Genomic DNA, 26,876 nt, shown 5'->3' with positions numbered 1-26,876 from the left:
CAACAGAGATGAGAGTGTTGCTTCTAGCAGGATGACTGAAGTATGTTTGTGGGTGTGTGTGTGCTTGGAATAGGAAGTACGCGTGTCTTGTTTGTGTTTCCCTTTTTATTTATTGATTCATTTGTTAGCGTGACTAGAGGTAGGCCTACCTTTTTGATGACAGTCAGCGCACGCACTAAAATCAGGCATTTTTATTGCTTAGACCTGTGACATAATACAGCAAGAGGAGTATGTTTCCTATGCACACTATAAGTTTGATTATTTTCATAAGCAGAGCAGACATTTGAATAAGAAAGAGAATAGTCATATTCAAATACTTAATTTACCTGGACATGTTAATTGTTTGGTTAATGTTAAATGGTGACCTCTTTCTTGTTGTGATGATATTTATGTGCGCTCACTCTGTCCTTCAGACATCTTTTTCTGTGTCCCGTGCACATTTACAAGGACAAGTGGTGCTCTGTGGTGCAGTGCTCTATTAAGTAACATTACCATGATATTATTATTATCTGTCGGATCAGTAGTAAAATAGATAAAATATAAATATACTGAACTGTCCTTGTGTTAACATTCCATTGCCCTTTGAAACAACTTTTTAAACAAGGGCATTCTTTTAATTTTTTAATATTTCTTTTTTTTTATATTTAAAATGGGTCAATGTGTTGTGGGATCACTTACCGAAGACTGCATTCACAATATTACAGTGTTCACAGCATCTATGCATGTATATAATTTTCAAAGAAAAGATTGACAGTCAAAAAACATACATTTTATCACCTTGGTATTAAATTACTTTTGTAAATGTGTGACAGTTGCTTAAAATACCTGATATCAAACTGATGACAAATCTACTGCAGAAAATAGCGCATTAGCTCTGTTAGGGTATCAGAGACCTGTAAACTATGGTTAAATACAGTGGATGTTCTTCTACTGTGCTGTTATTGGTGATGACATTACCTTTTACACAGCACTACCCTTATCTAATCCAAAACAAGTCTATTTGGATTGCTGTTATTGGAGATTTAGATCAGTTTCTTTGTTGTCTAATTTACCCCACACATAAACAACTTCACTTTTTCTATACTCAGTACAAGCCCAAGAAGGGAAGTGAAAAGGTTACCACTTCAACAAGTGTCTACATATTGGTTTCTAATAATTTGAAGTAGAAAACCAAAAAATAAAGGACATAAAAGGTTAATATTGCGATTATTCCTGTTATTTTTACACATATAGCAGTGTGACCTGTGGGACCCCAAACAATAGCAACAAAAAGCCCGATGCTTAAGGCGGAGGGGGAAAAACATGTTGTATTTAATATAATACCTATTTATTAAATTATCTGAACAAGTAGGTTATTGTATCTTTGTTATCTGCAGTTTTGATGATGAGGTTAGGTAGCTATTTTGTTTAAAATATCCAACTTTTCTCCTTCACATGCCCTAGATCTTTAGATCATTTGTGTTGAGGGTGACCTCCAAAAGCAAAACTGACCCTGAAATTGTGTTACGTCTCTAAGGAAAATCTATCTGAAGAATAGAAAATGCAGGCACAGACAACATCCTAACCCCTCCCACATTTTTCATCATAGCAAAGCATATTCTCATTGTCTGAGGCAGCTCAGGACCAAGGCAGGGTGTCATGCCAAAGCCTGGCTTTTATGAGGGGTTTTATATTCATTTGATGATCCTGCGGGCCTCTGTTTCCTGAGTGGATTATCCCTATATGCCGGTGCTGAGCCCTTTTTATATTCAGCGCCGTGGCAGAGTCAATAAGGTCCATTCTGCATACAATATTCAAGATTATACAAGACAGACAGCATAATTCACACTCAATCAGAATACAAATGACTGCAGACGGCGGAACAGCACATTCAAAAACAAACAGTGCTGGGGCTGGATTCAGTCATGACTACCTTGCCATGCTCACACAGACTGCTTTTTTTCAGAGAATAAAGCTGCAGGGAATTCTTTACCTCTGCTTGGTATGGAGTCCTTGTTTTGTAAAGTCATGGTCTAAAATAATGCACGTTACGAATTGGGGAGTAAGGTGGGCGTGAAGGTTACAGTATGCCTTGCTTTTTCTTGTGCTTGCTGGTGCATATTCGCATGAGCATCATTAAAATGATGTGCAGAGTATCAGTCATGTTTATAATTGCATTAATGTGTTATGAACTGTTTCCACCTCCAGCGACCATAAAAGTTGCTCTCCATGGGATGGATCGGGAGATGAGAGAGGAGTATCTGGTGGTCATTCAGGCTAAGGACATGGGAGGTCACATGGGGGGCTTATCTGGAACTACGACTGTTACCGTCACGCTAACGGACATCAACGACAATCCACCAAAGTTCTCTAAAAGTGAGTAACTTTACAACCATGAAATCGAATTGCAAGGAGAAACAAATTACTGCTGTATTTCTCTGATAGGTCATAATTGGGAAAAATAAATGTTATTTCGTAGATTTCATCAAACAGGCTGCTCAGAAACTAATTTCTCCAACTGCAGTAATATCTAATGATGATGCAGTGCTGTAATATACTTCCATAATTCTGTTTCATTTGATCAACATTTCTGGAAACCAAAGAGCTGTCTGTCCCTCCCCAGGTTTGTATGAGTTTGTGATCCCTGAAGACCTCCCGTTGGGAAAAATGGGTGGCAAGGTGAAAGCAAATGATAGAGACATCGGCGAGAATTCCAAGTCAACATATAACATTGTGGAGGGAGATGACCATGGCATGTTTGAGATTATTACGGACACACAGACACAAGAAGGGATTCTTCGACTGAAAAGGGTAAGACCTAGAAAACCACTGGAAATGGCAAATTTCAGTTCCTCATGCTCTTTCTGTCTCTGACTGACAGTCATACACAACAGGGCCATGGACTGCACACTACAGCTAGTGTTAGCTAACGTGTCCTGAGTCTGACACCTTTTTGTTAACATTCTGTTGAAGTCAACATCACTGCTGTCAACACATCTGGAAATGTTCTTCTGTCCTCCACAATGAGACAAGATGCTTCAACTGCCTTTGCAATGTAATTAATGTCTTAAACATGTATATGATATGTACTCTTCTTGCTGCTCTTATGCTCTGACTATCAGGCCACTAAATTAAGCAAGTCAAGTATACACAAAACCTTCCCTCAATTTGACAACTTCTAAGGACATAGAATTTAGGGGACATGCCCCTACCAATATCCAGCGACTACTTAATTGTCCCTAGAAATTATTTTGATCCAAAAATTCAAATATAACTGGTCAATCAGTGTCGAGTCAATGTATTTGGTACACAAATGGTTACCAGCTCTGGTTCTCTGCTTCAAGTCTAATGCGTTTTTAAGTTTTGAAAGATTATGTCCTCCCCCACAGTAGATTGGTCCACTGCCTACCTTTTTCAGACCCTCTGCGACTTTATTTCTAAAAAGCGACTAGCAACAAATTTAGAGAGTTTTCAGACCATCGGGGGGGGAAGTGAGAAATATACAAAAGTCTGCTTATAGTGTAGGCTAATTTATTCTCCTGCATGCTGCTCAGAGTAATCTCAGTCAGTGGCTCTTCTGCCGCACAGGGTCTCTCCCTCTCCTCAGGCAGGAGTGAGAGTAAGTTACCATGGTTACAGGGACGCTGTGAAACTTTGGGACAACAGAGGAGGAGAACAAGGTGGGGTGGTAGATAAGCAGCAGACTTAGTAGTAATTAGACACTAGATAGTTTCGACCCCGACCCCTGCTCTAGTCTAGGCAATATTTTTATTGTCCTCACCTGCAGTGACATGAAATATCCGCCCCTGGTCGAGTTCACCATAGTGTTTCAGCTGGCAGTGTATGTGTGCGCGCGCATTGTGTGTCTACATGAGAACATAGAAGACTGATTATAATATGAAAGCAAGCCCTCAACTTTAATATGTCTCTGAACGACATAACAGACACTGCTTTGTCCCTGGTAATGATGATGATCCTGAAGATGTTGAAATTGCCCCATGCTACAGTTATAATACTAACACCACTACCACTGCTACTACATCTACTACTACTACTACTAATAATAATAATAATGATAATAATAATAATAATAATAAGAAGAAGAATAAATAACTTTTCAGTTATTACCTTTTATTTCAATCACATATTATTTCAAACATTTGTTTAAACCAGGATGGAGCATTTAGAACCCAGCCATAAATTCTACCTTTACAGAGAAAATGTTCAGTTTTGATTGAAGGTATGAAACACATTTCTGTATAACGCAGTCCAGTACATCACCACTACTAACAACAACCTCAATAATAAACATAGAATTGAATTAACACCCCTCTGACAGCATCAGAACATTGTGTTCCAAACAAATGGCATGGGGTGTTTTATAACAGTTAACAGTGTGTTTGAATTAATAATTTATTATTTATATTGCAATATCTCATATCACATACAACCCTGGAATCATTTAAAGAATTCTGATCCACTGATCCTAGGACATAAGCAAGAAACTGTATAAAAAGTACTAATTCTTAATGGCATGCTAAAATAAGGCCATATTGTACTGTGATTGCACATGATCATCATCAGCCATGCCAGTATGCTGTTGCAGAATTACCACTCTGAAAGCAATGCAACTCAATCGCGAGTTACACCTAAAGTTACACTTACAATATATATATATATATAATAATAATATTTTAATAATGTGTGACTTTTTCACAATCATATTAATAACAATAACAAACCTATAACACACACAACATGTTAAATTAAAATTCAGACAAAAGCAAAAATACATTTTATATATTTATTTTGCAATTGAATGCAAACTATATGGGCAAATACCGCATTTATTTTTAACGTTTGGTGTTTTAAGAGAAGGCTTCACGCAAGCATGACTTTGAATATTAACACTGGGGCCTGCCTTCTCTGTGTCTTAGAGGCTAAAGGAGCATTTGTTTTTTTTTGGTACATACTTTATTGCTAAAACCCATTTTTTCTTTACTAAAAATCACCATTCATCAACATAAGAGCAGATGAACTGAACATGAACTTGCTTGCAATGCTAACACATCCACACATGCAGCCTACTACTGCTGGCCCCAAAGCAATTTCAGTGAAGCAGTTGCTGGCAAACACTCTGGTATTCCATGGCATGGTACAATGTGATGTTGGTGAAGCAAGTGTTTTCCTCAATAGCATTGTAATCATCAACTAACTTGGAAGTATGGCAGAGACTGACACATGCTTTGCTGCTGATGGTATCCTAGGATGTCAGTGATTGTCACACAATGTAATACATTTCTTGATATTCAGTACAAATGCAGTATGGATATTTCCTCCAGGATAGAAGCTGATAGAGGTTTGACCCTGGATATCATTTCTTGCCTGTAGATATTTAGAGCACCCAATCCACTTTTTTGCTCGATATGGAATGTGTGAAATTTTCACTTGAAAATGCATTTTATTAACACCGTGACCTGCAAGCAAGTTTAGAAGCAGTCGTATCTCAAGGACATCTGTCGAAAATCTAACAGAGAGAGATTTGAACACATGCTATCAAAGATACCAAGGCACATGCTATTTATATATGTATATATTCTACAGTCTTAAGTCTTTAGATGATCTGCTTGGTAGAGGATGTTTGCATATATTGAATTGTTCACATGATTGATGGATGGGTGTTCTTATGTCTTGAGTAGTGGTTGGTCACTCAAATGTGGAATGCCATTGTGTTGTGATGTAAAATGGCATTACCCCAAGGACACGTGGTGTGACTTTGTCATGTGTGAACAATGAACTGCATGTAGGGTGGAATGTATAAGAGCTAAGGCAATCTGCCGGGACTACAATTCACTGCCACTAAAGAAAACATCAATGCTGGAGAACAAACTCGACAAAAAGTCGTAAAATCTCCAACTGTTTACAAAGCAAATGTCAAATGTGTTAGTCTTTTAGGCAACCTCCACCTCCGTGTCCCGCGGAGAGCTTCACTCTTTCCATGTCTGCTTAGCGTTCTCTCTGTGGTCCTGAGTTGGTTGCCTTCATCAATGAAGCAAGATAGATGATAATGTGTTGAGAAAGTAGCAAGGCATTTGCACACTTACTGTTTTTGCTTCCCTCTGGATGGCAGCGTCTCAAGATGAGATGAGATAAAAGAAACAATTGTTATGCTTTTGCGCTTTTGTTCCAGTGTTATCCTGCAACCGGGGTGACCGAATAAAAGATTCAGTGTAACTCTTTCCCCAACACACCCTGTCCCCGTCAACACGTGTGGGTCTATAAACTGACATCTAACGTGGAAGTCAAATTTTTTAAGATTCTTTGCGGCAAGGTTAAAATACATTGATCTAACTGAGGCTGGAGAGGCACAAACCAGGGGAGAGATCCTTTGCTGTTTGGGTTTTAAGCTTTTTATCTAACAGCCCCCAGGCCTGTCGAGGGATGTTAGTGGGATGCTGAGCTTTCACCCCTGCAGCCAACGCTGAACTTTGAAGTCTCTAAATGGCCTGTGTGTACATACTGATTTGATGCTAACGCTTGAGAGAGACCCAAAAAATGACACAGCAGGGTTGTGGGGTGGGACAGTGAGGGGGGTGTTAACACAGGAGAAACGAGTGTGTTTCTTTGTTGCTGAGGGTAAGTCTGCTGTCCCCCATTTAAAAATTTAGCCTTTTTGAGGTAAGCCATGTAAGAAGGTAAACTGGCCATGCAACCTCGAAAATGTCTGGTACTTAGCTCTACTGTTTTCCTTTTGCACTCACAAATCTCTTAATAATCAACAGTAGCTGTACAACAGTACCACCATGCATACTAATAAAAATCAGTGGCTCTCCCTGGATTACTCAGTCAAAGCGCTCTGTGCGTTTATTGAATTAATAATTTGAACGGGTCAAAATATTATTTGTATTCTGATTCAGGTATGGGCATGATATTATACAGTATTTAAAAGAGCGGCTTGCATAAATGCTTTTTTTGATTTTGTAATTGATATTGAAAATATTGAATCAAACCAAACTAGGCTAATCAGTGTAGCTGTTTACCACTATGTTTTACTCAAAGTGGATTTGATGTAATTAAATATGCCAGTAACAGTGAGAGCCCCCTCTCTCATTTCCCCTATTTGTTAGGAACCTGAAAACAAATACAATAAGTTGTTACTACATGCTGTCAAGTGGAAATAATACTGAAATATTTTGATAAAGGAGAAGCAAACATGAGCCTATTTTCTGGGTGAATTTAATGTGTACCACGTATGCTTACTTATTTAAGGTGATGAGCAGCTCACCATATGCTTGTACTCTTAAATCTGCATTATTCTATATACTCTTATATTAAGAAGTGATCATATTACTGTGACCAACCCACACAGATTTCGCTTCAGGTTTGGGCATCAGGAGTGAGGTGGAGGAGAAAGAAGCGGAGGTTAATAATGGAAGTGTTCCAAATAGCTTCTCTGCCCATGAAGTGGGGCTTGGAGAGGCTACAGTCTGTCTACTAGTGCCCTGATGCCAGGAGTGTAGGAGTGTGGAAGTCAAAGCCCAGGGTCGCCTCCCCCGTCCACCCGGCTGCTGTTACTGTCTCACAGCTGGGCCCCCGGACACCCCACCACCCACCTCCCCCCAGAGCTCTATAACACTGGCCCTGTCTGACCTCAGGGACAGTTCGTCTAACTCTCTCCCTCTTACTCTAACTGAATACATTTCTCGTTTTGTTCCTTTCCCTCTTCTTAGTCCTCCTCTCTCCCCAAGCCAGCTCCTATCCCCTCAAGCGGCAAGGCCTAGTTTTTATTTCCCTATAAATCCTGGTTATGGAGCGTGGAAGTGACTTGATCCCATTATTCGACCAGAGGTGATTCAGAATGAAATTGTGACAGTCTGGGGTGTCCTCAGAGATGCCAAGAGAGTAAAAATTGTGACTCTCCTCTTTCTTTTAAATATTGATGAAGAGCCATCTGCAAAGGAAATAGTGTATAGCAATTGAAAAAAAAAACCCATGTCAATGTCAATTGTATGATGACATGTCCTGTACAAAATGTTTTTATTCCTTTTAGGGGAATTACACCTTTTCCAGATGGTCTTGAATAAGCACCATAAGCATTTATTTCATGTGATCTGGTTGGGATAGCAGTACGTAAGCTCTAATAATAGTCACTGAGAGCATTAGCATGGAAATGTTTGTTCTTTCATGCTGTTAAAGGTTGGAAAATATCTTCAGGATGTAGAACCCTGAAAATTACATTTCTATTGATTTAAATCAAAATGATTTTTGTGCAATACATAGATACCATAGGCATTATCACAGCCACTCACTCCAGCTCTTCAGATTGAAGCCTCCTGTGTGTGTAATTTCGTGATCACAGCTTTTTTTTAATTATTATGATGACATGAATCTTTTTAGTAGAACAATGACAAAACATTCAACAGTACTGATGCTCCCTCCACTCAGAGCTCAATGTTTAAATTAAGAAAAAGGAAATAAGATTTTAATAGTAGTAAAAGTAATACTCAGATACTTTCATGACTTGGGGAAAAAAAAGAATTCTGAAGTAAAGTTCTCTGTTCCCAATCAGTTTAAATAAAAGTAAAGAAGCATTTTCAGCAGTATATACCAAAGTACCGAAAGCAAATTTATACTCATTATCGGATTGGCCATTTTAAGATTGCTGTATTGATTGTAATGTTGCGCCCCATGAAGTGGTGGTAACTGTTTTATATGGTTGGGTAGATGGTACTCCAGCAAAGTATTGCATTTTTTAATAAAGTCAGAGGACTAAAAATACACAGATTATAAACAGAATGGTCAAAATCTAAGCAGCAAGCAGCAGAAAGCTAAGATCTCTACTTTAGTCCCGAGTTTGGTGCAAGCTCCAAAAACACTGGATCGTACATTCCCCACAATGTTAGAGTCTTTCAAACACCAATTTGTAACACGGGCTTTCTGCTTTGTACTCTCTAAGCCAAGTCGAGGTAACAGCCATGACAGGATCTGGGTTTTTTTCACACTTCACACTTTCAGAGCCACAGAATACATTATACGACTGTTTTGACAGACTTTTCGTGACGGGTAAACTGGATGTGATGTGTAAAATTCGTGGTGTGTGCCTTTAATCTATAACAATGCATCATTGTATGTAAATTTGAATCTAAAAGGAGTTGTCAGTCAAGAGTTTTAGAGCACAAGTGCATTACTTCCCTCTGAAATGTAGCATTAGACAGTATAAAGTAGCAAAAAAAGTACAATGCTTGAGAAACTATATTATCCAGCACTGATTATTCATGTCTGTTTTGGACAGGTAACAGAGCAGGAAAGCACCTCTGTTATCCTGGCAGTGAAGCAGTCCCTGACCATGTCTGTCTTTGTCCACCTTCAGCCTTTAGACCACGAGAGCAAGCGAGCCTACAGCCTGAAAGTTGAAGCCACCAACATCCGCTCTGAGCCCACCAGTGGTGGGCCCTTCAAGGATACAGCTACAGTTAAGATTGTGGTTGAAGACTCTGATGAACCTCCCGTTTTCTCCAAGCCAGTGTACTTACTGGAAGTGAATGAGAACGCCCCCATCAACACAGTCATAGGGACAGTCACCGCCAGGGATCCAGATGTCACTGGGAGCCTGGTCAGGTAAGAAAGTGGATACAGTGATCAGTGAGCTCCTGGGAAAACCATAACCTTTACTGCTTCACCATTTGCTATTGACTGACCAGTGCAATACAGTACCATAACTTGAAAACGAAAAAGCTTTTTAGTGTAATGTCAAGAAGTGGTGAAGAGTACAGGTTAACAAATGAGTCTTTTCTGGCTATAATGAGTTGTTTTAATAAAAGGGTTGACACTGAGGCATGCAATTAAATCTTTTCATGTCTGTGACCTTTGGAGGCTGTGGTAGCATCATTGGCAGTGAGGAAGCGATTCATTTTCACATATGGACAAAAAAAAGGTAGATTGTGAGTTGAAGACAGCCCAACTTTCTCTTTCAATGTGTGACCAGCCTTGCTATATTCTCCTCTTGTGTGACTTATTCTTGGAAATACCACAAGGGCACCTTGAGGATAGGTTATACACGCAATTTCTCTCCCTCCATCTTGGCATTTCATTAATTCTCCAGCGACTTGCTGACCGCATTCCCGGGACAACACTCAACAGGTTGTGCGTAATTGCATGAGCAGGCTGCGTTTCATAGATTGGCTGAGGCTATAGAGCAGGGCCAGTTCATTTTACTTTTTCTTTTCTGGTGGCATCCTCATGTTTAGTGATGAGATTGCCAGGAGGAATTGAGCCCTGAGGTTGCATGATGTCCCTCCCCTGGTAAAAAGCGAAGTATTTTTCATGTATAATGACATCTTCTGCCTCTCTCTGTCCCAATTTTGTGTCATGGTGCTGTTCATTGAGCAAGTTTGTGTTTTATATGTTTGTTAGAGGTAGGGACAAAGACAGGATCAGTTTAGTGAATTAGGGATTTATTTTACATCTTAAGTGTATGGAAGTCTAGCGTATCATTGAATTTAATAATCTCAAAATAGTATTTTCTTCTGAATTATGATTAGCTAGTTATGATATCCAACTTTCCTGTTATTCACCCCCTTCAGTCATTATTGAAAGAAAAAGTGACTAAATAATCAGTGAGTGTGCATGCCAATGGCAGCACCCTGCTGACATTATCTCTTCACACATTTGCTGTACTGTCCAGATATTAACATCCTGTCTTGGCACTTGTTAAATGTTTTGAGCATGATGTAGTGAGAACAGAGTCACAGGCTGCGATTTTTATGCACCAGGTCATTTGTCTTTTTGCAGTCTATTTCTCCCTGTCTTTCTTTTTTATTTGTCCTGAGGTCATTCACTTGCACTCACAGTGTTCATTATGCTTTTAATCACCAATTTTACAATTTCGTGCAGAAGTTGTTATTTTCGGAATGGATTGTTGCTCAAGGGCTTTGTGCGACTGTCAGGCCAAAAAAAAAAATCCACTGCAGTCAGAGAAACATAATCGAGCCTTTTTAAAAATGTCCTCAAGAGCTGTTAGATTTTTGAATAAGGCTCGTTCTCAAACTTTTTTAATTTTATTGTCTGAGAGAAAGAAGAATAAGCAGTAAGTGGAGAATACTGCATTAATCATCTGCCAACTCCCGTAAAGCCACTGATCATCCGGAGGGGGGGATAGCTGCTCAAAGATTACACACACAACCATGCTTCTTCTTGCAAGTTTGTATTTTGTTGCAACAAATTGCCCTACCTGTACATGTGATTTTCTTTGACGTCCAAATGTATATTTTTCCCCCCGGAAATCTTCAAGACGAGCATGGTCTATCACAGATGTTACAGATGTGGTTTTTTTTTAGATGAGATTAAAGAAACTATATTGTCATGGAGGACTTAATATGATGCACCACCCTCACCAAAGACCATTTGATTTTCCTTCCAGCCAGGGTTTGTATTAGCCTGTAACTCTGAGCTTTGGGCTGATCGAATGCTTACAGTGTGGATGATTTTAATCCTTCCAGATATACTGGCTCACAGAAGTCTGTAGTCTCAACAGTGCCTCTTACAAGATCAGAAGTATGTTCTTAATAATGGGAAATCTGGAGAAAGGCTCACCATAAAATAAGTCAAATAATTTGACTTTGAAACTTAGTTTGTTTCACACAGGGCTTCCTGTAACAATCGTTTTCATTATTGATCAATTTGGCAGTAAATGCTTTGATTAATCAATTAATAATTTGGTTTCAACTAGCCCTGAACAGTAATTCCTCACTCTGGAGAAGCAAGAAGCAGAGATTTGTTTGATTTTTAGATTTAAATATTATATATTTAAATGGTTAATCAATTGTCAAAATAGCTGCCGAATATTTTTCTGTCAACTGACTAATCGATTTATCAACTAATCGTAATGGTGAAGGAAACAGACATGGACAGGGCTATTACACATGCCATTTTTGGTCTTTACACTAGAATTACCCGAATAAATAACATTCAGCTTACAGTTTTCCTCCTTCCTCGCTCCTGTCTCTTCTTCTCTCCCTCTTTGTCTCTTATTCATTGTCTACTTTCTATTTCAAAAATTGGTGAGAGGGAGCTCTCTAGAAGAAAGCTGTAGTAAGTGAAGGTGGATCTATCAGTGGAGAAGTGGCAGCAGTAAAAGCAGCACAAGTGTGGCGTGCGGACCACCATCTGAATGAGCTCTCAAGTCAACCCCTCTGATTAAAATCGCTCTCCGTCTCAATCCCCCCTCCAGCCAGACCAGACTAAACCAGTCTGAATCTAACCCACTTGGGGCGAGTGCTCTGGTGGGCTGCCATGTCCTCTGCACTCAGGAGACAAACAACCCCTTAGCTGTACTTAATGCATCCAAGCAACAACATTTCAGGTGCACTCCATGAAAAAAATCCTCAGTATTGCTTCACTCTGGAGCCTGTGCTCTGTTGTTTTCTACCTGACTGATCACAAATAAAAAGCAATGTGACATCTGGCAGTCACTATGGCTGTCTGACACGAACTGCTGGATTTCATAGAATGGCTGTGCCTCAATTTTATTCCAAAGTACTGATAGTGTGACAAGCATTGCCAAAACCTGCTTTGGATTTTAAGTAAGTTTTATTAACATTTTTGTCTTCATTCCCCATTTCTTTTTTCTTTTATTGTTGAGGGAGATTGCAGGAACATAATGGAATTCTGTAATGCTTGTTTCCTACTGCATGCTTCCTTATGTTGTTTTAGCACAGCTGACAGCTGACATGCTGCATATGGTAATACAAGCAGTTGTGTAAAGTAGAGTTGATTTTAAAATGAATGGAAATCTAATGTCAGGAAGGCCCATTCTGCGGTACGGATATTTTTGCTTTTGATATTTTTTTATTTATGATTTATTTTTAGACTCTCATGGATCACCTTCCTGTTAAAAGGGCCTGGGATTCATCCTGAATAAAATGTAGTGTTAAAACATAACTGGTCAGCATTCAGGGGACAGCAAAAAATTTGCTCTACATCTGTGATCCTCCCAGTTGAATTACTGACCTAATAACACGCAGGAATATCACATTTTGCATTTTGTTCTCTGCGGAAACCCCTTCTCTTTCCAACTTGGAGGCACTCAGTCACTCAGATGTGCACACTCAGACTCCAAAGCAGTTAAAACCCAGCACCTACTGTGCACACACAGGTGTGAAAAAGCACCAACACACACACATACGCAGAAACATTTCCTTGGCTGCTTCACTTTTAGCCCTCTAATTTTGTGATGATGCAGACTTTGCAGTAGTGCTAACTGGAGCCTGACTGATACATTGGCATGGTCAATACTGTATAGTATATCTGTCATTTAACTTTTGCCATATATTGTATATTAGTATTGGGTGATACATAACAAGGTTTGTAGAATTGTAAATTGTAACAAGATAGTACATAAGTTCCAAAACTACTTTTGAGGTCATTCAGATGCAGTGGTGTCATTACAACTGTAATATACTATAAACTCAGATGATCACAATACTTTATTAACCAATTTTAAGTAAAACTTTTTAACTTTTTTAGAAATCATAAGCAATTAAATTAATTAATTAATTCTGAATTAATCATTTCTGGTATGACCAGTAGCTTATGGTGACTAATGTCAGGTATTGTAGTAAACATTGAATACAACTTCCTGGCTTCATAACTCTTCTGCACAATGTTTAGTATTTATTAATATTATTTAACTGCCACTTGTGGCCACAGTGGCTGATGTTCAAAATGATCACAAAGTACATACTGCAGTGTCACATTTGAGGGTAATTGTTTGTTTTAAAAAACAAACATTTCGCTGTTATATCATTGTCTTGAATAGCGATATTTGATTCTCTCAAATATCAATATTCGCCTAAAAAGAAATTGTGTTGTGTGTGTGCAGCACAGTGCAAAGAAGCACTGTGTAGTTAAAATGAGCAATGGTGGCTGAAGAGACGACAGACACCAACAGAAGCTCTGACTGAGAAGACAGGTGATCTGTGACAAATGCAGTGCAGACCTTAAAGGAATGTTTAAAAAAAGAATAATGCTTTCACTGATTACAGCTTATGGTTTTTTTTCTACATAGAGCAGCTTCTGTCGCTCTGACGTATTGTGAGAAGTGTATTATGTTATTTATTTAGGATGACTATATCTGGATCTCTGTTGCGTCAGTTGTACGAATGCTTCAAAGCTTTAAAATATTTGGCTTAAACTGCCTCTATGTGATGTTTAACTTTTAGACTCAGATCTGCCCAATGCCATTTAAAGGCCTGTGAAAAGTAAAGCAAAGCTGAAACCAGAGGATACACAGACACACGCGACGCGTTTGCACTCATTCTCACATCACACTCAGGAAAACCACGGACACATAACGCTGGATATCATTTTTTATTTGCTTTTAATTCTTTTCACATCACGTTGTCAGTTTGAGTGACAGGTGGCAGAACATTTCAGGGTCTGTCTCCTCGCTTCCACGTGAGGCTGTCAGAGTTTGACTGGGATCCACTCAGTCTGCAGGAGAGAGGCTGCTCCCAGGTGGCTTGCTGCTGTCTGCCTGTCTTGAAAGTGCTCTGCGTCTGCAGGGCAAGAGAGAAAGAGAAACAGGGGTGGGGGGGTGGGGGTCCTCATGGACCTCTCCCAGCCCGGCGTCTAGAGGATTTTATACCATTTCATCTCAAAAATGGAAATGTCACGGCTCGGTACATCTCCCCAACAATTGGAATCTGGGCCAGTGGTTTATTTATTTCATTTCCCACCATTCTTGTATAAGCAGCATCCTCCTTCATATAAATTGTTGTTGTGACTTTGTCTTTGTCTTTTTCTGGTGCACTTTCTCTATTTCTCTTTCCATCCCTCTGTACGCCTTCCTTCCTCCCTCTCTCTTCTCTCTCTCTCATACAAACACTGTAGGGTTCCAGCCAACAGGTCTGGACTGATAGGGATGAGCGGTTCCACTGCGAGATGGTACAAGACCGAGGGTTAGGAAGGAAGGGAGGGTGAGCCTGGTGGCCAAGGGATGTCTGTATGGTGAAGGGGTCTGCAAAGAATTGGATAGGGGGATTGGATTAGGAAAACCTTCGAGACTCAGCTTGATGGAAAATAAAAATACTGAGAATAGTGAGTAAGAGGGGGGAGAGATTGTGAGACAGAGAGAGAAAGGCAGACCTTTGTCCTCGAGGTATAGAAACACTAGTGCAGTACACGATGTAATTAGCTCACGTGAATCACTGCGGACCTGTGTTTTGGGTGAGCAGGATGTTTATGACAGCCACACATAATGGGAAATGAAACACATGAAACCAAAGATGACCCATAATGATTCTTTTTCAGTCAGTTTTGTGTGGGCTCTTCCTAAGAATTGGCACCGCGTGCGTTGCTACTTGAAAGAGCAATTTCACAGCTTCAAGTGGCATCGGAAAATTCTCTTTTATGTGCATTCCAATTTCATACCCGCTGCTGGAGATTTTTTTCCTGGGGAGTTTAATGTATTGCCACCGTATTTTTAAAACTGTACAAGTCTCAAAAAGTCAGTGTGTCACAGGCAGGGTCATAGAGAAACAGAATCAGGAAAAGGAACGTTTTACAAAATGTATGGTTTGAAACTGTTTGAGTCGTTTTAGAGTGTAAAGTGTGCTGCTTTATTGGCAAGGACCTAAAAGTGGCTAGTGGTTTAAAAAGAAAACAACATAATTTTGCTGAAGATCAGACAAGGTCACACACAACAGGCCAGTCGTTGGTTCATCTCCATTACATCCATTATCCCCTCACACCCCCACCCTTCTGCTGTTAGAGCTCATGTGTGACACAATGCTGTCCTAACTCATTAATGCAAAGCCTTTGGGAGCCATTGAGTGTTGACAGATCCCAAACAGGGGTTAACAACACCCCATCTCTTACCCTGACATAACATGTACTAATGGTCTTTTTTGAAGGAGGGTGGGCTGCGATTGGGAGGAGGACTTCTCAGACCTTATTGAGCTTTAATGCCCCCTGCTGCTCATGTGAAGGCTATAATTATTCCTCAGATAATTATTGATTTCCTACTGTTTATAATAGGCATTAATCTAAAGGTTTCTCTTGATGTATAAGGCCCTGTTAGCCACAACACCCAATAGATTACGAAAGATGCTGCAGTGGTGGGTCGTTAAAGAGTTTTGGCCTAAATTTCTGATGATCGATTGTCTTTGCAGGTACTTCATCGATCGGCACACTGACCTGGAGAGGCAGTTCAACATCAACGTGGACGATGGGAAGATCACACTGGCTAAACCATTGGACCGAGAGACAGATATGTGGCACAACATTACAGTAACCGCCACAGAAGTCAGTAAGTAACCTCTCCTGACTCCCCTGCCGTGATCATTGATCCTTATGAATTGTAATTTTCTATTTTCAAAATCACCATATCATTAGACTTCCAGTGGCAGTTTTACAAACTGAGAATTGCAGGGAGACACGTACACTATCGTCTCCTTCTGAGCGACTTCATGGTCTCAGTCAAAGGAATCACTGACCTGCTACACACAATCCTCTGTTCAACAGTATAGTGATTTGTAAACCAGAAATTTTAATTGCTCTGAGAGTATGGCACAAACAATTAGCATTTGAATCCACAGAGGCATTAAATACGTTGATTTGCTGAGTTTTGATTGAATTAAACAGCTCACTAGTCAATTTGTGGAAGTGCAAGAACATTAAGACGTATCAAATAAACAGTTTTAAAGACATGCTCCAGAGTGGATTGCTCCAACGCCAGCATCCATTACAGATTAAAGAACATCTGCGAACCGCAAAACTCACTGACTAGGTAGAAAATCTTGCCGGCAGAGCTGCAAACAGCTCAAACCATATGTAAGGCTTTATTTGCATACTGATTGTTTCAGGGGGGCTGTATGTTGTGATAAAGCTTAATGTACCCCTTAAAGCTATTGGAATAGAAATTTACACAGCTTGTAACTTTTTTTCCTGTCGTCTTCCACTCTGTCTCTCTTCCCTTCTCTCTCGGTCTCATCCTCTATCTGGCCCTTTCTTTCTTTAATCAAAAGAAACACGCATTAATTGTCAGAATAAATGAAAGCCCAAACGCTGTCATAATGTTTTGGCCGCGCGGCACAGACAAATCCCACCATCTTAACAGCCCGTTGGAGGAATTGAATGTGTCTCATTTGATAAGCTGGTTGCCTTGTCATTTTCTTGCACCCATATATTTAAAGTGCGCTTTCATGCCTCTTGGCAAAGTAACTGTGGCTCGAGATAGTGGCATCTCTGAAAACACCTAATAGGAATTTGCCAAAATAAATATGGCAGTTTTGCTAGTCTTCACGGATGGGGAGGGGAAGCCGGTGTCTTCTCTGGCGTGAAGAAGAATAGATGTGTTCCCAGTCCTATACTGATGCCATTTGCCACCCAAACGGAGGCGCGTTCTGCCGCCTCGCACCGGTTGACATCTGACTAATCAGATTCTATTCCCTGTCTGCTGCTGGAGGAAAGTCACTTTTGTAGGGTGGTGGGCTCTGTCTCCCTCTCTCCCTCTGCCCTAATCCATCTATCACTGTCTATCAGACTGTCAATTCCACTCTCCTCACTGCTTACCTCTTTCTCAACTCATCTCCTTGCCCGTCTGGTGGCCTTAAATTTCTGGAGCATCCTGTTCACTGCTCTACGTTTAGGTTTTCTTTGAAATAATTTAAAATAAATTCATGAAAGTATTTGTCTGGAAAAGTCCTATGACATTTTCATCCAAATACATTTATTTTTAGTTACTCTTCTCGGGCAATTGATCAATTTCATAATACCAGTTAAAGTCAGACTAAGTAACTCTTAAAGAAGACACACAGTACAACAATCTTCCTTCCTCTACAAATGAAAAGTTTAATTCATAAGCAATAAAATCCAGCCAAGCTTCATTGCACTCAGAATTTGCTGCCACAGGCTGATATGGTGTGGTATCACCAGTAGCTTATGGTAGCTAATGTTTGTTGCCAACTTTAGATTTACACTTTCTAACTGACATGACTAATGAGTACATTTAGTGACTTTATCTGCTTGTGTTCCTATTACACTACATTTTACCATGTCATAAATAAACATGATGATGTCTTTAAAGCAGCTGGCTCAAGAGACTCTTGGGAAATAGATTTGATTTGCCATGACTTTGTAATTATAGTGGCCACTGTTCAGCAAAAGTTACTTAGTCTCACTTTAAACCTTGGTTTTAAAACAAACATTTCAACAGTTCACAATTTCCAGATCAATATGATTGGAAACATCTTTGAAAAATATATTTGAAAAATATACATCTTTTAAGTTTCAGTGTGTAATATTTGACAGAAATGCAATATAATATCCACAATAAAACTATGTTTTCAGTGGTGTATAAAGAATACATAATGAGCCATTTCTACATAGACCACAGGTCCTCTTACATGGATGTCACCATGTTGCGCCACCATGTTTCTACAGTAGCCCAAACGGTCAAATGCTCTACAGAGCACATTTCATCACTATGTTGAATACATATGAAAAAGAAAAAGTAACGTTTGTACTAGTAGTCAGCTGGCTTATTAGAGTGTAGGCCACCGTGCCTTCTCCGGTGCGCTTGGAAGGGAGGGGTGAACGGTAACTTATGTTGCACTTATGTGGTGTCGGAATGATCAGAATCTTTTTTTTTCTTCTTTAAATCTTTATTGCAAAAAGAGATATAAAGTGTAAATGGGACATAACTTCTATTTATGCAAAATCACGTATTGCCTATATATATTTTGCAAAAAATACGGTTTATTTGCTGTGTGAACTAGATGTCTGCGTGTTGTTTATATCCTCTGATAATGCTAATCCAACAAACCTTTGTAGTAGCGTCCATGTTGATTCCATATTCTGACTTACGAGCATAATGAACACACACTGAAGTCGGAAGAGCGACTTCACAACTCGGGAAATGTGAGCATCCCAGGAGCATGTGTATGCACCATGAGCCGCTGGTTGCACTTTGTAACCACCACCACTAGATGCCACTTAAACTTACATACACTGAACATTTAAGAGTCTTCACTTCTATTGGCTGCCAAAAGAGACAATCTCACTGCTGAGGAAATTTAGGTTTATATCCAAAACATCAAGACAATGCATTTGTTGTCCTTAACATGGCATCATTATTCTTATAAGGTGAACATTGTGGCTCCAAATAAATAAATGAATCAAAAAAATAAACACACCAGTGTCACTGGTCACACTGTCACAGCCCTCTTGGGCCCACATTAAAAGAAAATTGCTTTAAAAGTTGGCATTTGCACTACTGATTAATAAATAGAACCATTTGCGGGGACTCTCAAAAGGGGCTGTCAATTACTGGGGATGAATAATTCCAATCAAAATCTAATCTAATTAGACTGCCTTTTATTGTCTTCTTAGACTTCAGTTACTAGTGACTCATTAATATGCATGTTTTAACCCTCATGTTTTAAACATTACAGTGTACAGGGGATTTTCAAAAGCACGTTGAATGGTTTTTTTTTCTTTTCTTTTGCCTAGAATCCTGTTTTGCATCGCTGATACCAGCTGAAATGTAGATTGATGTGGCTTATCATCTGTCCTCCCATCAGCTCAGGAAATGAAGGGAGAAATAAAGATGGAAAATAAAGGAAATTAAAACTAGGTCACAGAATTTACCTGGGATTTCACACGTAACCTTGTTTTTTGTACCCCAGTTTTAATTTTTGCTCATTGTCCTTTCTTATTTCTCTCCTCTCTCTCTCTCTCTCTCTCTATCTATCTATCTATCTATCCTTATTTCACACTGTATATTAGGAAACCACAGTCAGATATCGAGGGCAATTGTGGCCATCAGAGTTATGGACATTAATGACAATGCCCCTGAATTTGCCACAGAATACGAGGCCTTTCTGTGTGAAAATGGAAAACCTGGACAGGTAAGGAAAGAAGTGGCTCATTCATCAAACCAGTGATCTATCTTTCTCTCTCTCTCTCTCTCTCTCTCTCTCTCTCTCCCTCTCTCCCTCTCTCCCTCTCTCTCTCTCTCCCCCTCCTCCCCTGTAATGATTGGCCACAGTGAATTATAGCCTATTTATTTCACTGGGAAACTACAGAGGTGGGAGTGCGGTCCCTTCTCCCTCTGTCCTCCCTTGAAACAGTGTGAGCGGAGCAAAGGGGAAATGAGAGCAGTCAGGATTGATCAGAGTGGATCATAATTCAAGACTGTCTTTCATGTCCTCCTCCAGATGGCACAATGCTTCTCCCAGCCAAAAATTCTGGACAAGTACTTAGTATTCTCCTTCTCATCAATCGACCTCATTCAGGGGACCTACGTACATACAATAGGGAGCTTTATTGAAAGGAAGAGAAAAAAAGGGTGAACTGAAAAAAGGGAAACTGTCCTGCAAGGCCTGAATTCTAATTTCCAATCAATCATAAAGACATACAGCATGATAAGACCTATGATGACAGATTAACAGATAGAGCCAGGAGCCTGAAAGTGTGCCAGACTAGACAGGACCTCATTGATAATAATCTCAAACTCCAGGAATGAATAGGGCCTATATTTCATCAGGTGTGATCCAGCCAGTATTAGACTGAGGCAATCTGTGGTGGCAAAAACAGAGTAATGAATAGGCTGCCTCTTCTAATGGCTTTGAGACCTCCTCTGTTTATCTTCTTGTCTCTCTGTTCTCAACACAGGTGATTCAGACTGTCAGCGCGGTGGACAAAGATGACCCAATCCAGGGCCACTACTTTGACTATCGTCTCGTCCCGGAGATGCTCAACAACCCCAATTTTACCATTAAAAACAACCAAGGTGAGTAACAAAAGAAATCACAGAGGAGTAACTCTTTTGTGGCAGAATGACTGAAGTTTCTGTAAATTTCCCCAATGGCTTTCCAGTCTAATCTCTAACCCGCGGCATGTTAGCCATACTCGAGATGAAATCTTGTGGATCAGTGTAGCTCACAATTAGCAGATGTGAAATTGTCTGGACACCAGCTTCTTTTTACTCCCCAGTGCGTTTTGAGAGAAACTAAATGAATGGGATCCAAATGGCTTTTCCTAGTAGTCTTGCAGCTCAATGTAGGGTGACTTCTTAGGAGCTGTTGCCGCATGGCAGATGGTACTAAATTCATTTGCTAAATACTCTGATTGGTTAATTTTCTGTTTTTCTCTGTCTTTATTCCTTCCTCTTCTCCTGCCTTCATCCCATAACTGGCTCTGAACATGCTGTGTTCATGATGGCATTGTGTAATGTTTTCAGCTTTGGGCAAAAAATCTTCATATGGTACTGGCCTTCTGTTTCAGTGCAGAGGCTGCAGGCTAACTTACTGCCACCTCTTTCTGACAGAGGAAAGAGTCCATAAAAATCAGGTCATCAAATGCACTAGCCATCTTTTGACAAAAATAAAACCCTTTTACTTTTGAAATAGGTACATTAGCAGGCAGAGACAGGATATGCCAGTGTAATAATCACAAGCAATGGAAAAATAGCCTTGGCTGACTATATTCATTCCTCTTTTGACACATTAAACAACAACTAAAGGGGGAAAAAAACATTATTTTCTGTCACATATGTGCAAAAATCCTGGCAGAAAATTGGAAGTCAAAAATGAATGGCTGTCACAGACAGGCACAGACTCGCTGCAAAATACTGAGTCTTAACTGTGGATCAACCTCAAAGTGTATGAAACATGCAGGTTCCTGAACCTTGCCCTTTTGTTAAGAGGAGATTTAATACTTTCTTAAGATGATGCAACAGATAAAATCCCCAATGGAAATGTTTCGCCTCTATAAGCACAGCTGTGTGTTAGTCCTTAGAACACAATGGCCTGCATTTCTCTCACTTGTCTTCAACCAAAGTAAATACGTGTTGTGGCTCCGCTCTATATAGTACACACCACACTAGCCACTTATCTGTGATATTGCTAATTCCAAACAGCGAAGGAGAAGCCCATTGCACCATATCCCCCAGCACTTCAGTGACTATTTCTATCTGAATCGCCAACTGTGGGAGACACTTCAGTCAAGAGTGTCAGGCGTGAGCCTCTGTGTGCTGCTTTTGTTGGCGATGATGAGTCTCATTGTTGGGATTGAACAGTGAAGAGGTTATGGGTTGTCCACACTGTGGAAAATGTCTAAGGTTCTGACCAGCTGTATACAATATATAGAGCACTCTGTGTCAGTCTGACCAGTGCCTTGTTGTGGCTACTGTTAGCAAACTTTTGATAAATAATGCTTTATAACAGACATTACTGACTCATTTCAGTGACTTTATGCCTCCTCTCTGCTGATCTTAATGTTACACCATAATTTAGCCTTTAGCATTTTCCCATAATTGCCACAGTGGTTGCTATTTAATAAAAGTTTCACAGGCTAATTTTTAACTGAAACAATTTTTTTCTGTTACATCCTGTAGGTTAATGTTTTGTATCAAAAAGGCAGAAATTAATCTTTTACTTGGTTTAATGATGGAAATTGTCGTGATTTGGTTAGGTTTATGCACAAAAAACACTTCCTAAGATTTTTCCCCCAATACTAACTGACGTAACTTAAGTGCGTTATTGTTTGATTGTTGACTTTCAGTACGTAGTGGGAAGAAATCAAACGAACTTAACATGGGAAGTGGTGGGAAAGTTCCTCCAACAGTAGGAAAGGCGTGATACAAACTGCCAACTTAACAATAGCAAGTACTTCTGTGTACACAGAACATTACCATTATTCATGAATGTGCCATGTGTAGTTGCTAATATAATCTTATGAGACTTCAGAAGATCAGAAAGTTTTCCGACTTTTAGTGTCACTTGTGCTGTCACTGATGCCATCTGGAACCTCCCATATTAATTATTAATAATGACAATTAATATTTCAATGTACACCTTTTTTTAACAGACGGTAGTTGCAATACTTTAATGTGCCCTAAAAGGAAAAAAATATGCTTGCAACTCCAGCTAGTTCAATCAGTTTGATGGTTATCTGCACAGCTGTCTTTCTCTTTGAGTTGCAGACTTTTTCTGTGGATGGGCTGACGGGCAGGAAATGTTTAATTCTATTTTTACCATCAATAGTTGCCAAGAAAATGAAAATGACCTGTATACGAGAACAAGCCCTGATGGTTTACTACAGTATATTAGATACTTGCATACTCACTTTGCACTGCTGAATGATCCAAATGAAATAGGACATGTTGGTGCTCACAAAGCACAGTGTACCACTTTGTGGCAGAACTCATAAGAAAATAAATCTGAGCATATGTTCACATCAATTACAGATTGTGCAAAGCAAATATTTCTATCATGAAGCATTCCATCTTTTGATTAAGTTTGCTCTGTCAATATGAATGTTTCAACATGGCCCGTCTCTCTATAGCTCATATCACCAGATCTATTTTACCCCTCTCTTCAGTGCACTCTAAAGCAGAGAGGCAAAGGTTAGACTATCAGAAATCTTGTATGTTTTCCATAAGATCAGCAGGAGTAGATTCTTATGGGAATGCAAGTGTTTGATAATGTGAGCAGGGTAAGGAGAGCCAGCTAATGAGCCGACAGCTTCACAGAAGTGTCATCAAAGAGCAGCTGGCACCTTTCTGGGTCGACATGTGCCATCTTCTAAGTCAGTGTCGCCTACCGTGGTCCCTTCATTTCTTCAGCTTTCAAAGTGGGACTGCACACCCGGGCTTGCCTTCCTTTAGAATTCCCAAATTGTCAGAAAAAGGAAGGTGGCTAAAATTCATCCACAGCAATGGATTGTGAGGGTGCTAGAAAGCCTAGTGACGATTGATGTGGAATTAGTTTACCCTCATGCTGTACTGATCTTCACACAATTTAATAATAGAACTTCAGTCTGTTGCCACCATGAATAATAATGGCTTTTTCACACATCGTTGCAAAAATTCATCTCTGGCTTTACCTCTCTCTGACAGACAATTCAATCAGCGTTCTAGCCAAGCATGATACCTTCCGACGACAGAAACAGGAGATGTACTTCTTGCCAATCATTGTGACGGACAATGGGAATCCACCGATGAGCAGCACCAACACCTTGACCATCCGAGTCTGTGGGTGCAGTAAAGACGGCATTGTCCAGTCCTGCAACGTGGAGGCCTATGTCTTACCTATTGGCCTTAGCATGGGAGCTCTCATTGCCATCCTTGCGTGCATTATACTGCTGTTAGGTGAGGTGTTTCTTTTTCGCATAGTGACATTCATTTAAAAAAGTTGTTTCACAAACTTGAAAACACAAAAAAATATTTGCTTGCACTGACAGAAAATCCACTTGTCAAAGCTTGACCTAGACTTCTTCCTTCTTTCTTCCTTTCTTTCTGTCTTTCTTTCTGACAGTAATAGTAGTACTATTTGTGACCCTGAGGCGACACAAGAATGAGCCCCTGATTATAAAGGATGACGAAGATGTGAGGGAGAATATTATCCGTTACGATGATGAAGGCGGCGGCGAGGAGGACACGGAGGCTTTCGACATCGCAACACTGCAGAACCCGGACGGCATCAATGGTTACCTGCCACGCAAGGACATCAAGCCTGACCTGCAGTTTATGCCCCGGGCGGGCCAGCACTCTGGCCCAAACGGTGTGGATGTGGACGAATTCATCAACGTAAGGCTCCATGAGGCAGACAATGATCCCACAGCGCCGCCTTACGACTCCATCCAGATCTATGGGTACGAGGGTCGGGGATCCATCGCCGGCTCCCTCAGCTCACTGGAGACGGCGTCCTCAGACTCGGACCAGAACTATGACTATCTCAGAGAGTGGGGCCCACGCTTCAGAAGACTTGGGGAGCTCTACTCTGTGGGTGAGAGCGACCGTGAGACCTGACCTTTGGTTTGTTAGAAGACCTTTCTGATTTTCTTTTCTGTCCACATACTTGTGTATCAAACACTAGGGGGTTTGCTGGCTTTTAGAAACAGGTGTTTAAAAAGAAAAAAAAAACTGTTAATAACAAGAGAGGCCACCTTTTTGTATTCTTCTTAGAGTGAGGTATAGCAGTCGTCATCCACTATGTCAAGCGCATTGTAATTGTTGAGCCAAACAATGTCTTTATTAGGAGATCTATGATTCTTGTGGAGTATAACTTAGATTCCGTTGTGGAGTGTCTAGCAGTATTTTGGGTGTTAGTCATTTGCTGTGACTGCCAGTAGCAGAAAAACCCTGGGATTTGCTGGTAGTTGCCCAATGAAAGGAAATAATGAATATCGTTGGGTTTTTTGAAGCTTGAGCGGACACCATTCTACATGCCGCATGGACAGCAAGCTGGACCTCACAAGCTGCAGAGGGACTCTTGTTTTAAGCCACCCTAAGCTGATTGGTGATCTGAAAGAAAATGACAATGAAAAAGCAATATATGGTCTACATTACAATGATGAATGTATGTATGATTTGAAAAAAGCAAAAATACAACCCAGTATTGGCTTTAAGGTGAATTTGTTATCATTTGATATCTTCTCTGGTGGCCACATTTATAAACTATCTAAAGCCCTGAAAGGCTTGCTTTATACAACTCTTTGTATTTACACGCTACAGGTGTGGGTCGCAAGTGTTACTAGCCTATAAAAGACTGAAGTGAAGACAAAAAAGAGAAATGTAGAAACTCTGAGGCCTTCTTTTTACAGAAGCAACATTAAATACAATTGTAATCTACTGTTTTTTGACAAGAGATGTGTTGATTCATTATTGTTCTATGAGTTTTTGTATTTCTGTTCCTAAATAATTTTTTTCTGTGCTGACAATTTGAAGTGTGTTTAGATTATTTCACATTCAGCTGTTTTTTCAACCACCTGAACACTGTTTCATCACAGCCAAACCATAAAATGAATTTATTGCCGTTGATGATATAGACTAGATGTAAGCAGGCAAACAAGAGCTCTAAGTTACTTTAACAGTATAGATGATCTAATTAATTGGGACTGCAGGAATGGGACCTTTCTGACACATGCTAATTCTATGTAAAATATATCTCATAATATATTCTGAGGTACAGCCAGCGAGCGTCTGAGCACAATAGTCCAATTGATACCTGAGTAAGTGACTCCCCCCAAACATCAGATCTCATTTAGGAAACACAGATTGCATTAGCCCAAGAAAAAATGAAGACACAAATCCAGACCATGTGCGTATTGCATATTGTGCTTACACTGTATGATATCAATAAAAAAGACTTGTACTGTACATAGAGTTACTGCTAACGTCATTAGCTTTCAATGAGGTGGTAGGTTTTGTCTCTGCACGTTAGCTCTTGCACATAATGAGAATTTCAATGGCACTACAGCTGCGTGCATACTCAGTTTGTACTGATACAGTATTATGGCAGTTCTCGGTAGACTAAACAATATATATGGAATAGTCCTACATGCAGATCATATTTTCTACTGTGCTTTAATGCTTATAAATGTGTATGTTCAATTATTTACTCTCTGTACTGTAATCTAAGATACCCTGTATTGTTTCCTACTTTGTGAAATATATTTTTATAAATATTGCTGAATTGGTGTGATTTTCTTATGCAGATGAGCGGTCACTGACAATCAACAGTCAGACATAGAATATTAACACTGGGGCACACACTCCACAAATTTTTTACATATGAGAGACTTTGCTCATTATTCTCAGCCTGAGAAAATGGTTGTACAATGTCAATGGAGTTTGAGATCTAAAGTTTGAGAAAATAACTCAGATGATGTCATGGTGATGTTGTCAGGGTTCTCTGGACTTGGAGACTACAAATGTAAAACTGAAAGGCTGTGTTACAAACATAAGGTGTGGAATTAGACAGTCATAGAGGGACAAACAAATGATGCTATTTCTCTGACATTATGGGAAATGTAAGAATCGAGTGTTTTGGAGCTTGACCCATACTGTGGACAAAATGTCATGATACCATTAACCATTCTATTTTTTTTATTGT

At 39.8% G+C, this 26,876-nt stretch overlaps 1 protein-coding gene across 4 annotated transcripts in view; it reads left to right on the top strand.

The window, feature by feature from the left end:
- Positions 1 to 26,332, top strand: part of cdh8 (cadherin 8) — a 52,267-nt gene extending 25,935 nt beyond the window's left edge. The window contains exons 3-11 of one of the 4 annotated variants that reach the window (XM_046033377.1): positions 2,188 to 2,355; positions 2,603 to 2,790; positions 9,350 to 9,597; positions 16,149 to 16,285; positions 19,765 to 19,886; positions 20,653 to 20,770; positions 23,879 to 24,130; positions 24,297 to 24,767; positions 25,186 to 26,332. In XM_046033377.1, the coding sequence (XP_045889333.1) occupies positions 2,188 to 2,355; positions 2,603 to 2,790; positions 9,350 to 9,597; positions 16,149 to 16,285; positions 19,765 to 19,886; positions 20,653 to 20,770; positions 23,879 to 24,130; positions 24,297 to 24,767; positions 25,186 to 25,190 (1,709 nt within the window). In that variant the 3' untranslated portion in view covers positions 25,191 to 26,332. Of the gene's footprint in view, positions 1 to 1,941; positions 1,982 to 2,187; positions 2,356 to 2,602; positions 2,791 to 9,349; positions 9,598 to 16,148; positions 16,286 to 19,764; positions 19,887 to 20,652; positions 20,771 to 23,878; positions 24,131 to 24,296 lie in introns of those variants that run through there. The other 3 variants (XM_046033378.1, XM_046033375.1, XM_046033379.1) reach the window with 3 other exon arrangements.
- The last annotated feature ends 544 nt before the right edge of the window (positions 26,333 to 26,876 follow it).

Source organism: Micropterus dolomieu, linkage group LG20 (assembly GCF_021292245.1).
Source record: "Micropterus dolomieu isolate WLL.071019.BEF.003 ecotype Adirondacks linkage group LG20, ASM2129224v1, whole genome shotgun sequence".
In the NCBI taxonomy this organism is placed as follows: Eukaryota; Metazoa; Chordata; class Actinopteri; order Centrarchiformes; family Centrarchidae; genus Micropterus; species Micropterus dolomieu.
The sequence above is the reverse complement of the archived record's forward strand: the minus strand, read 5'-3'. Positions and strand labels throughout refer to the sequence as shown.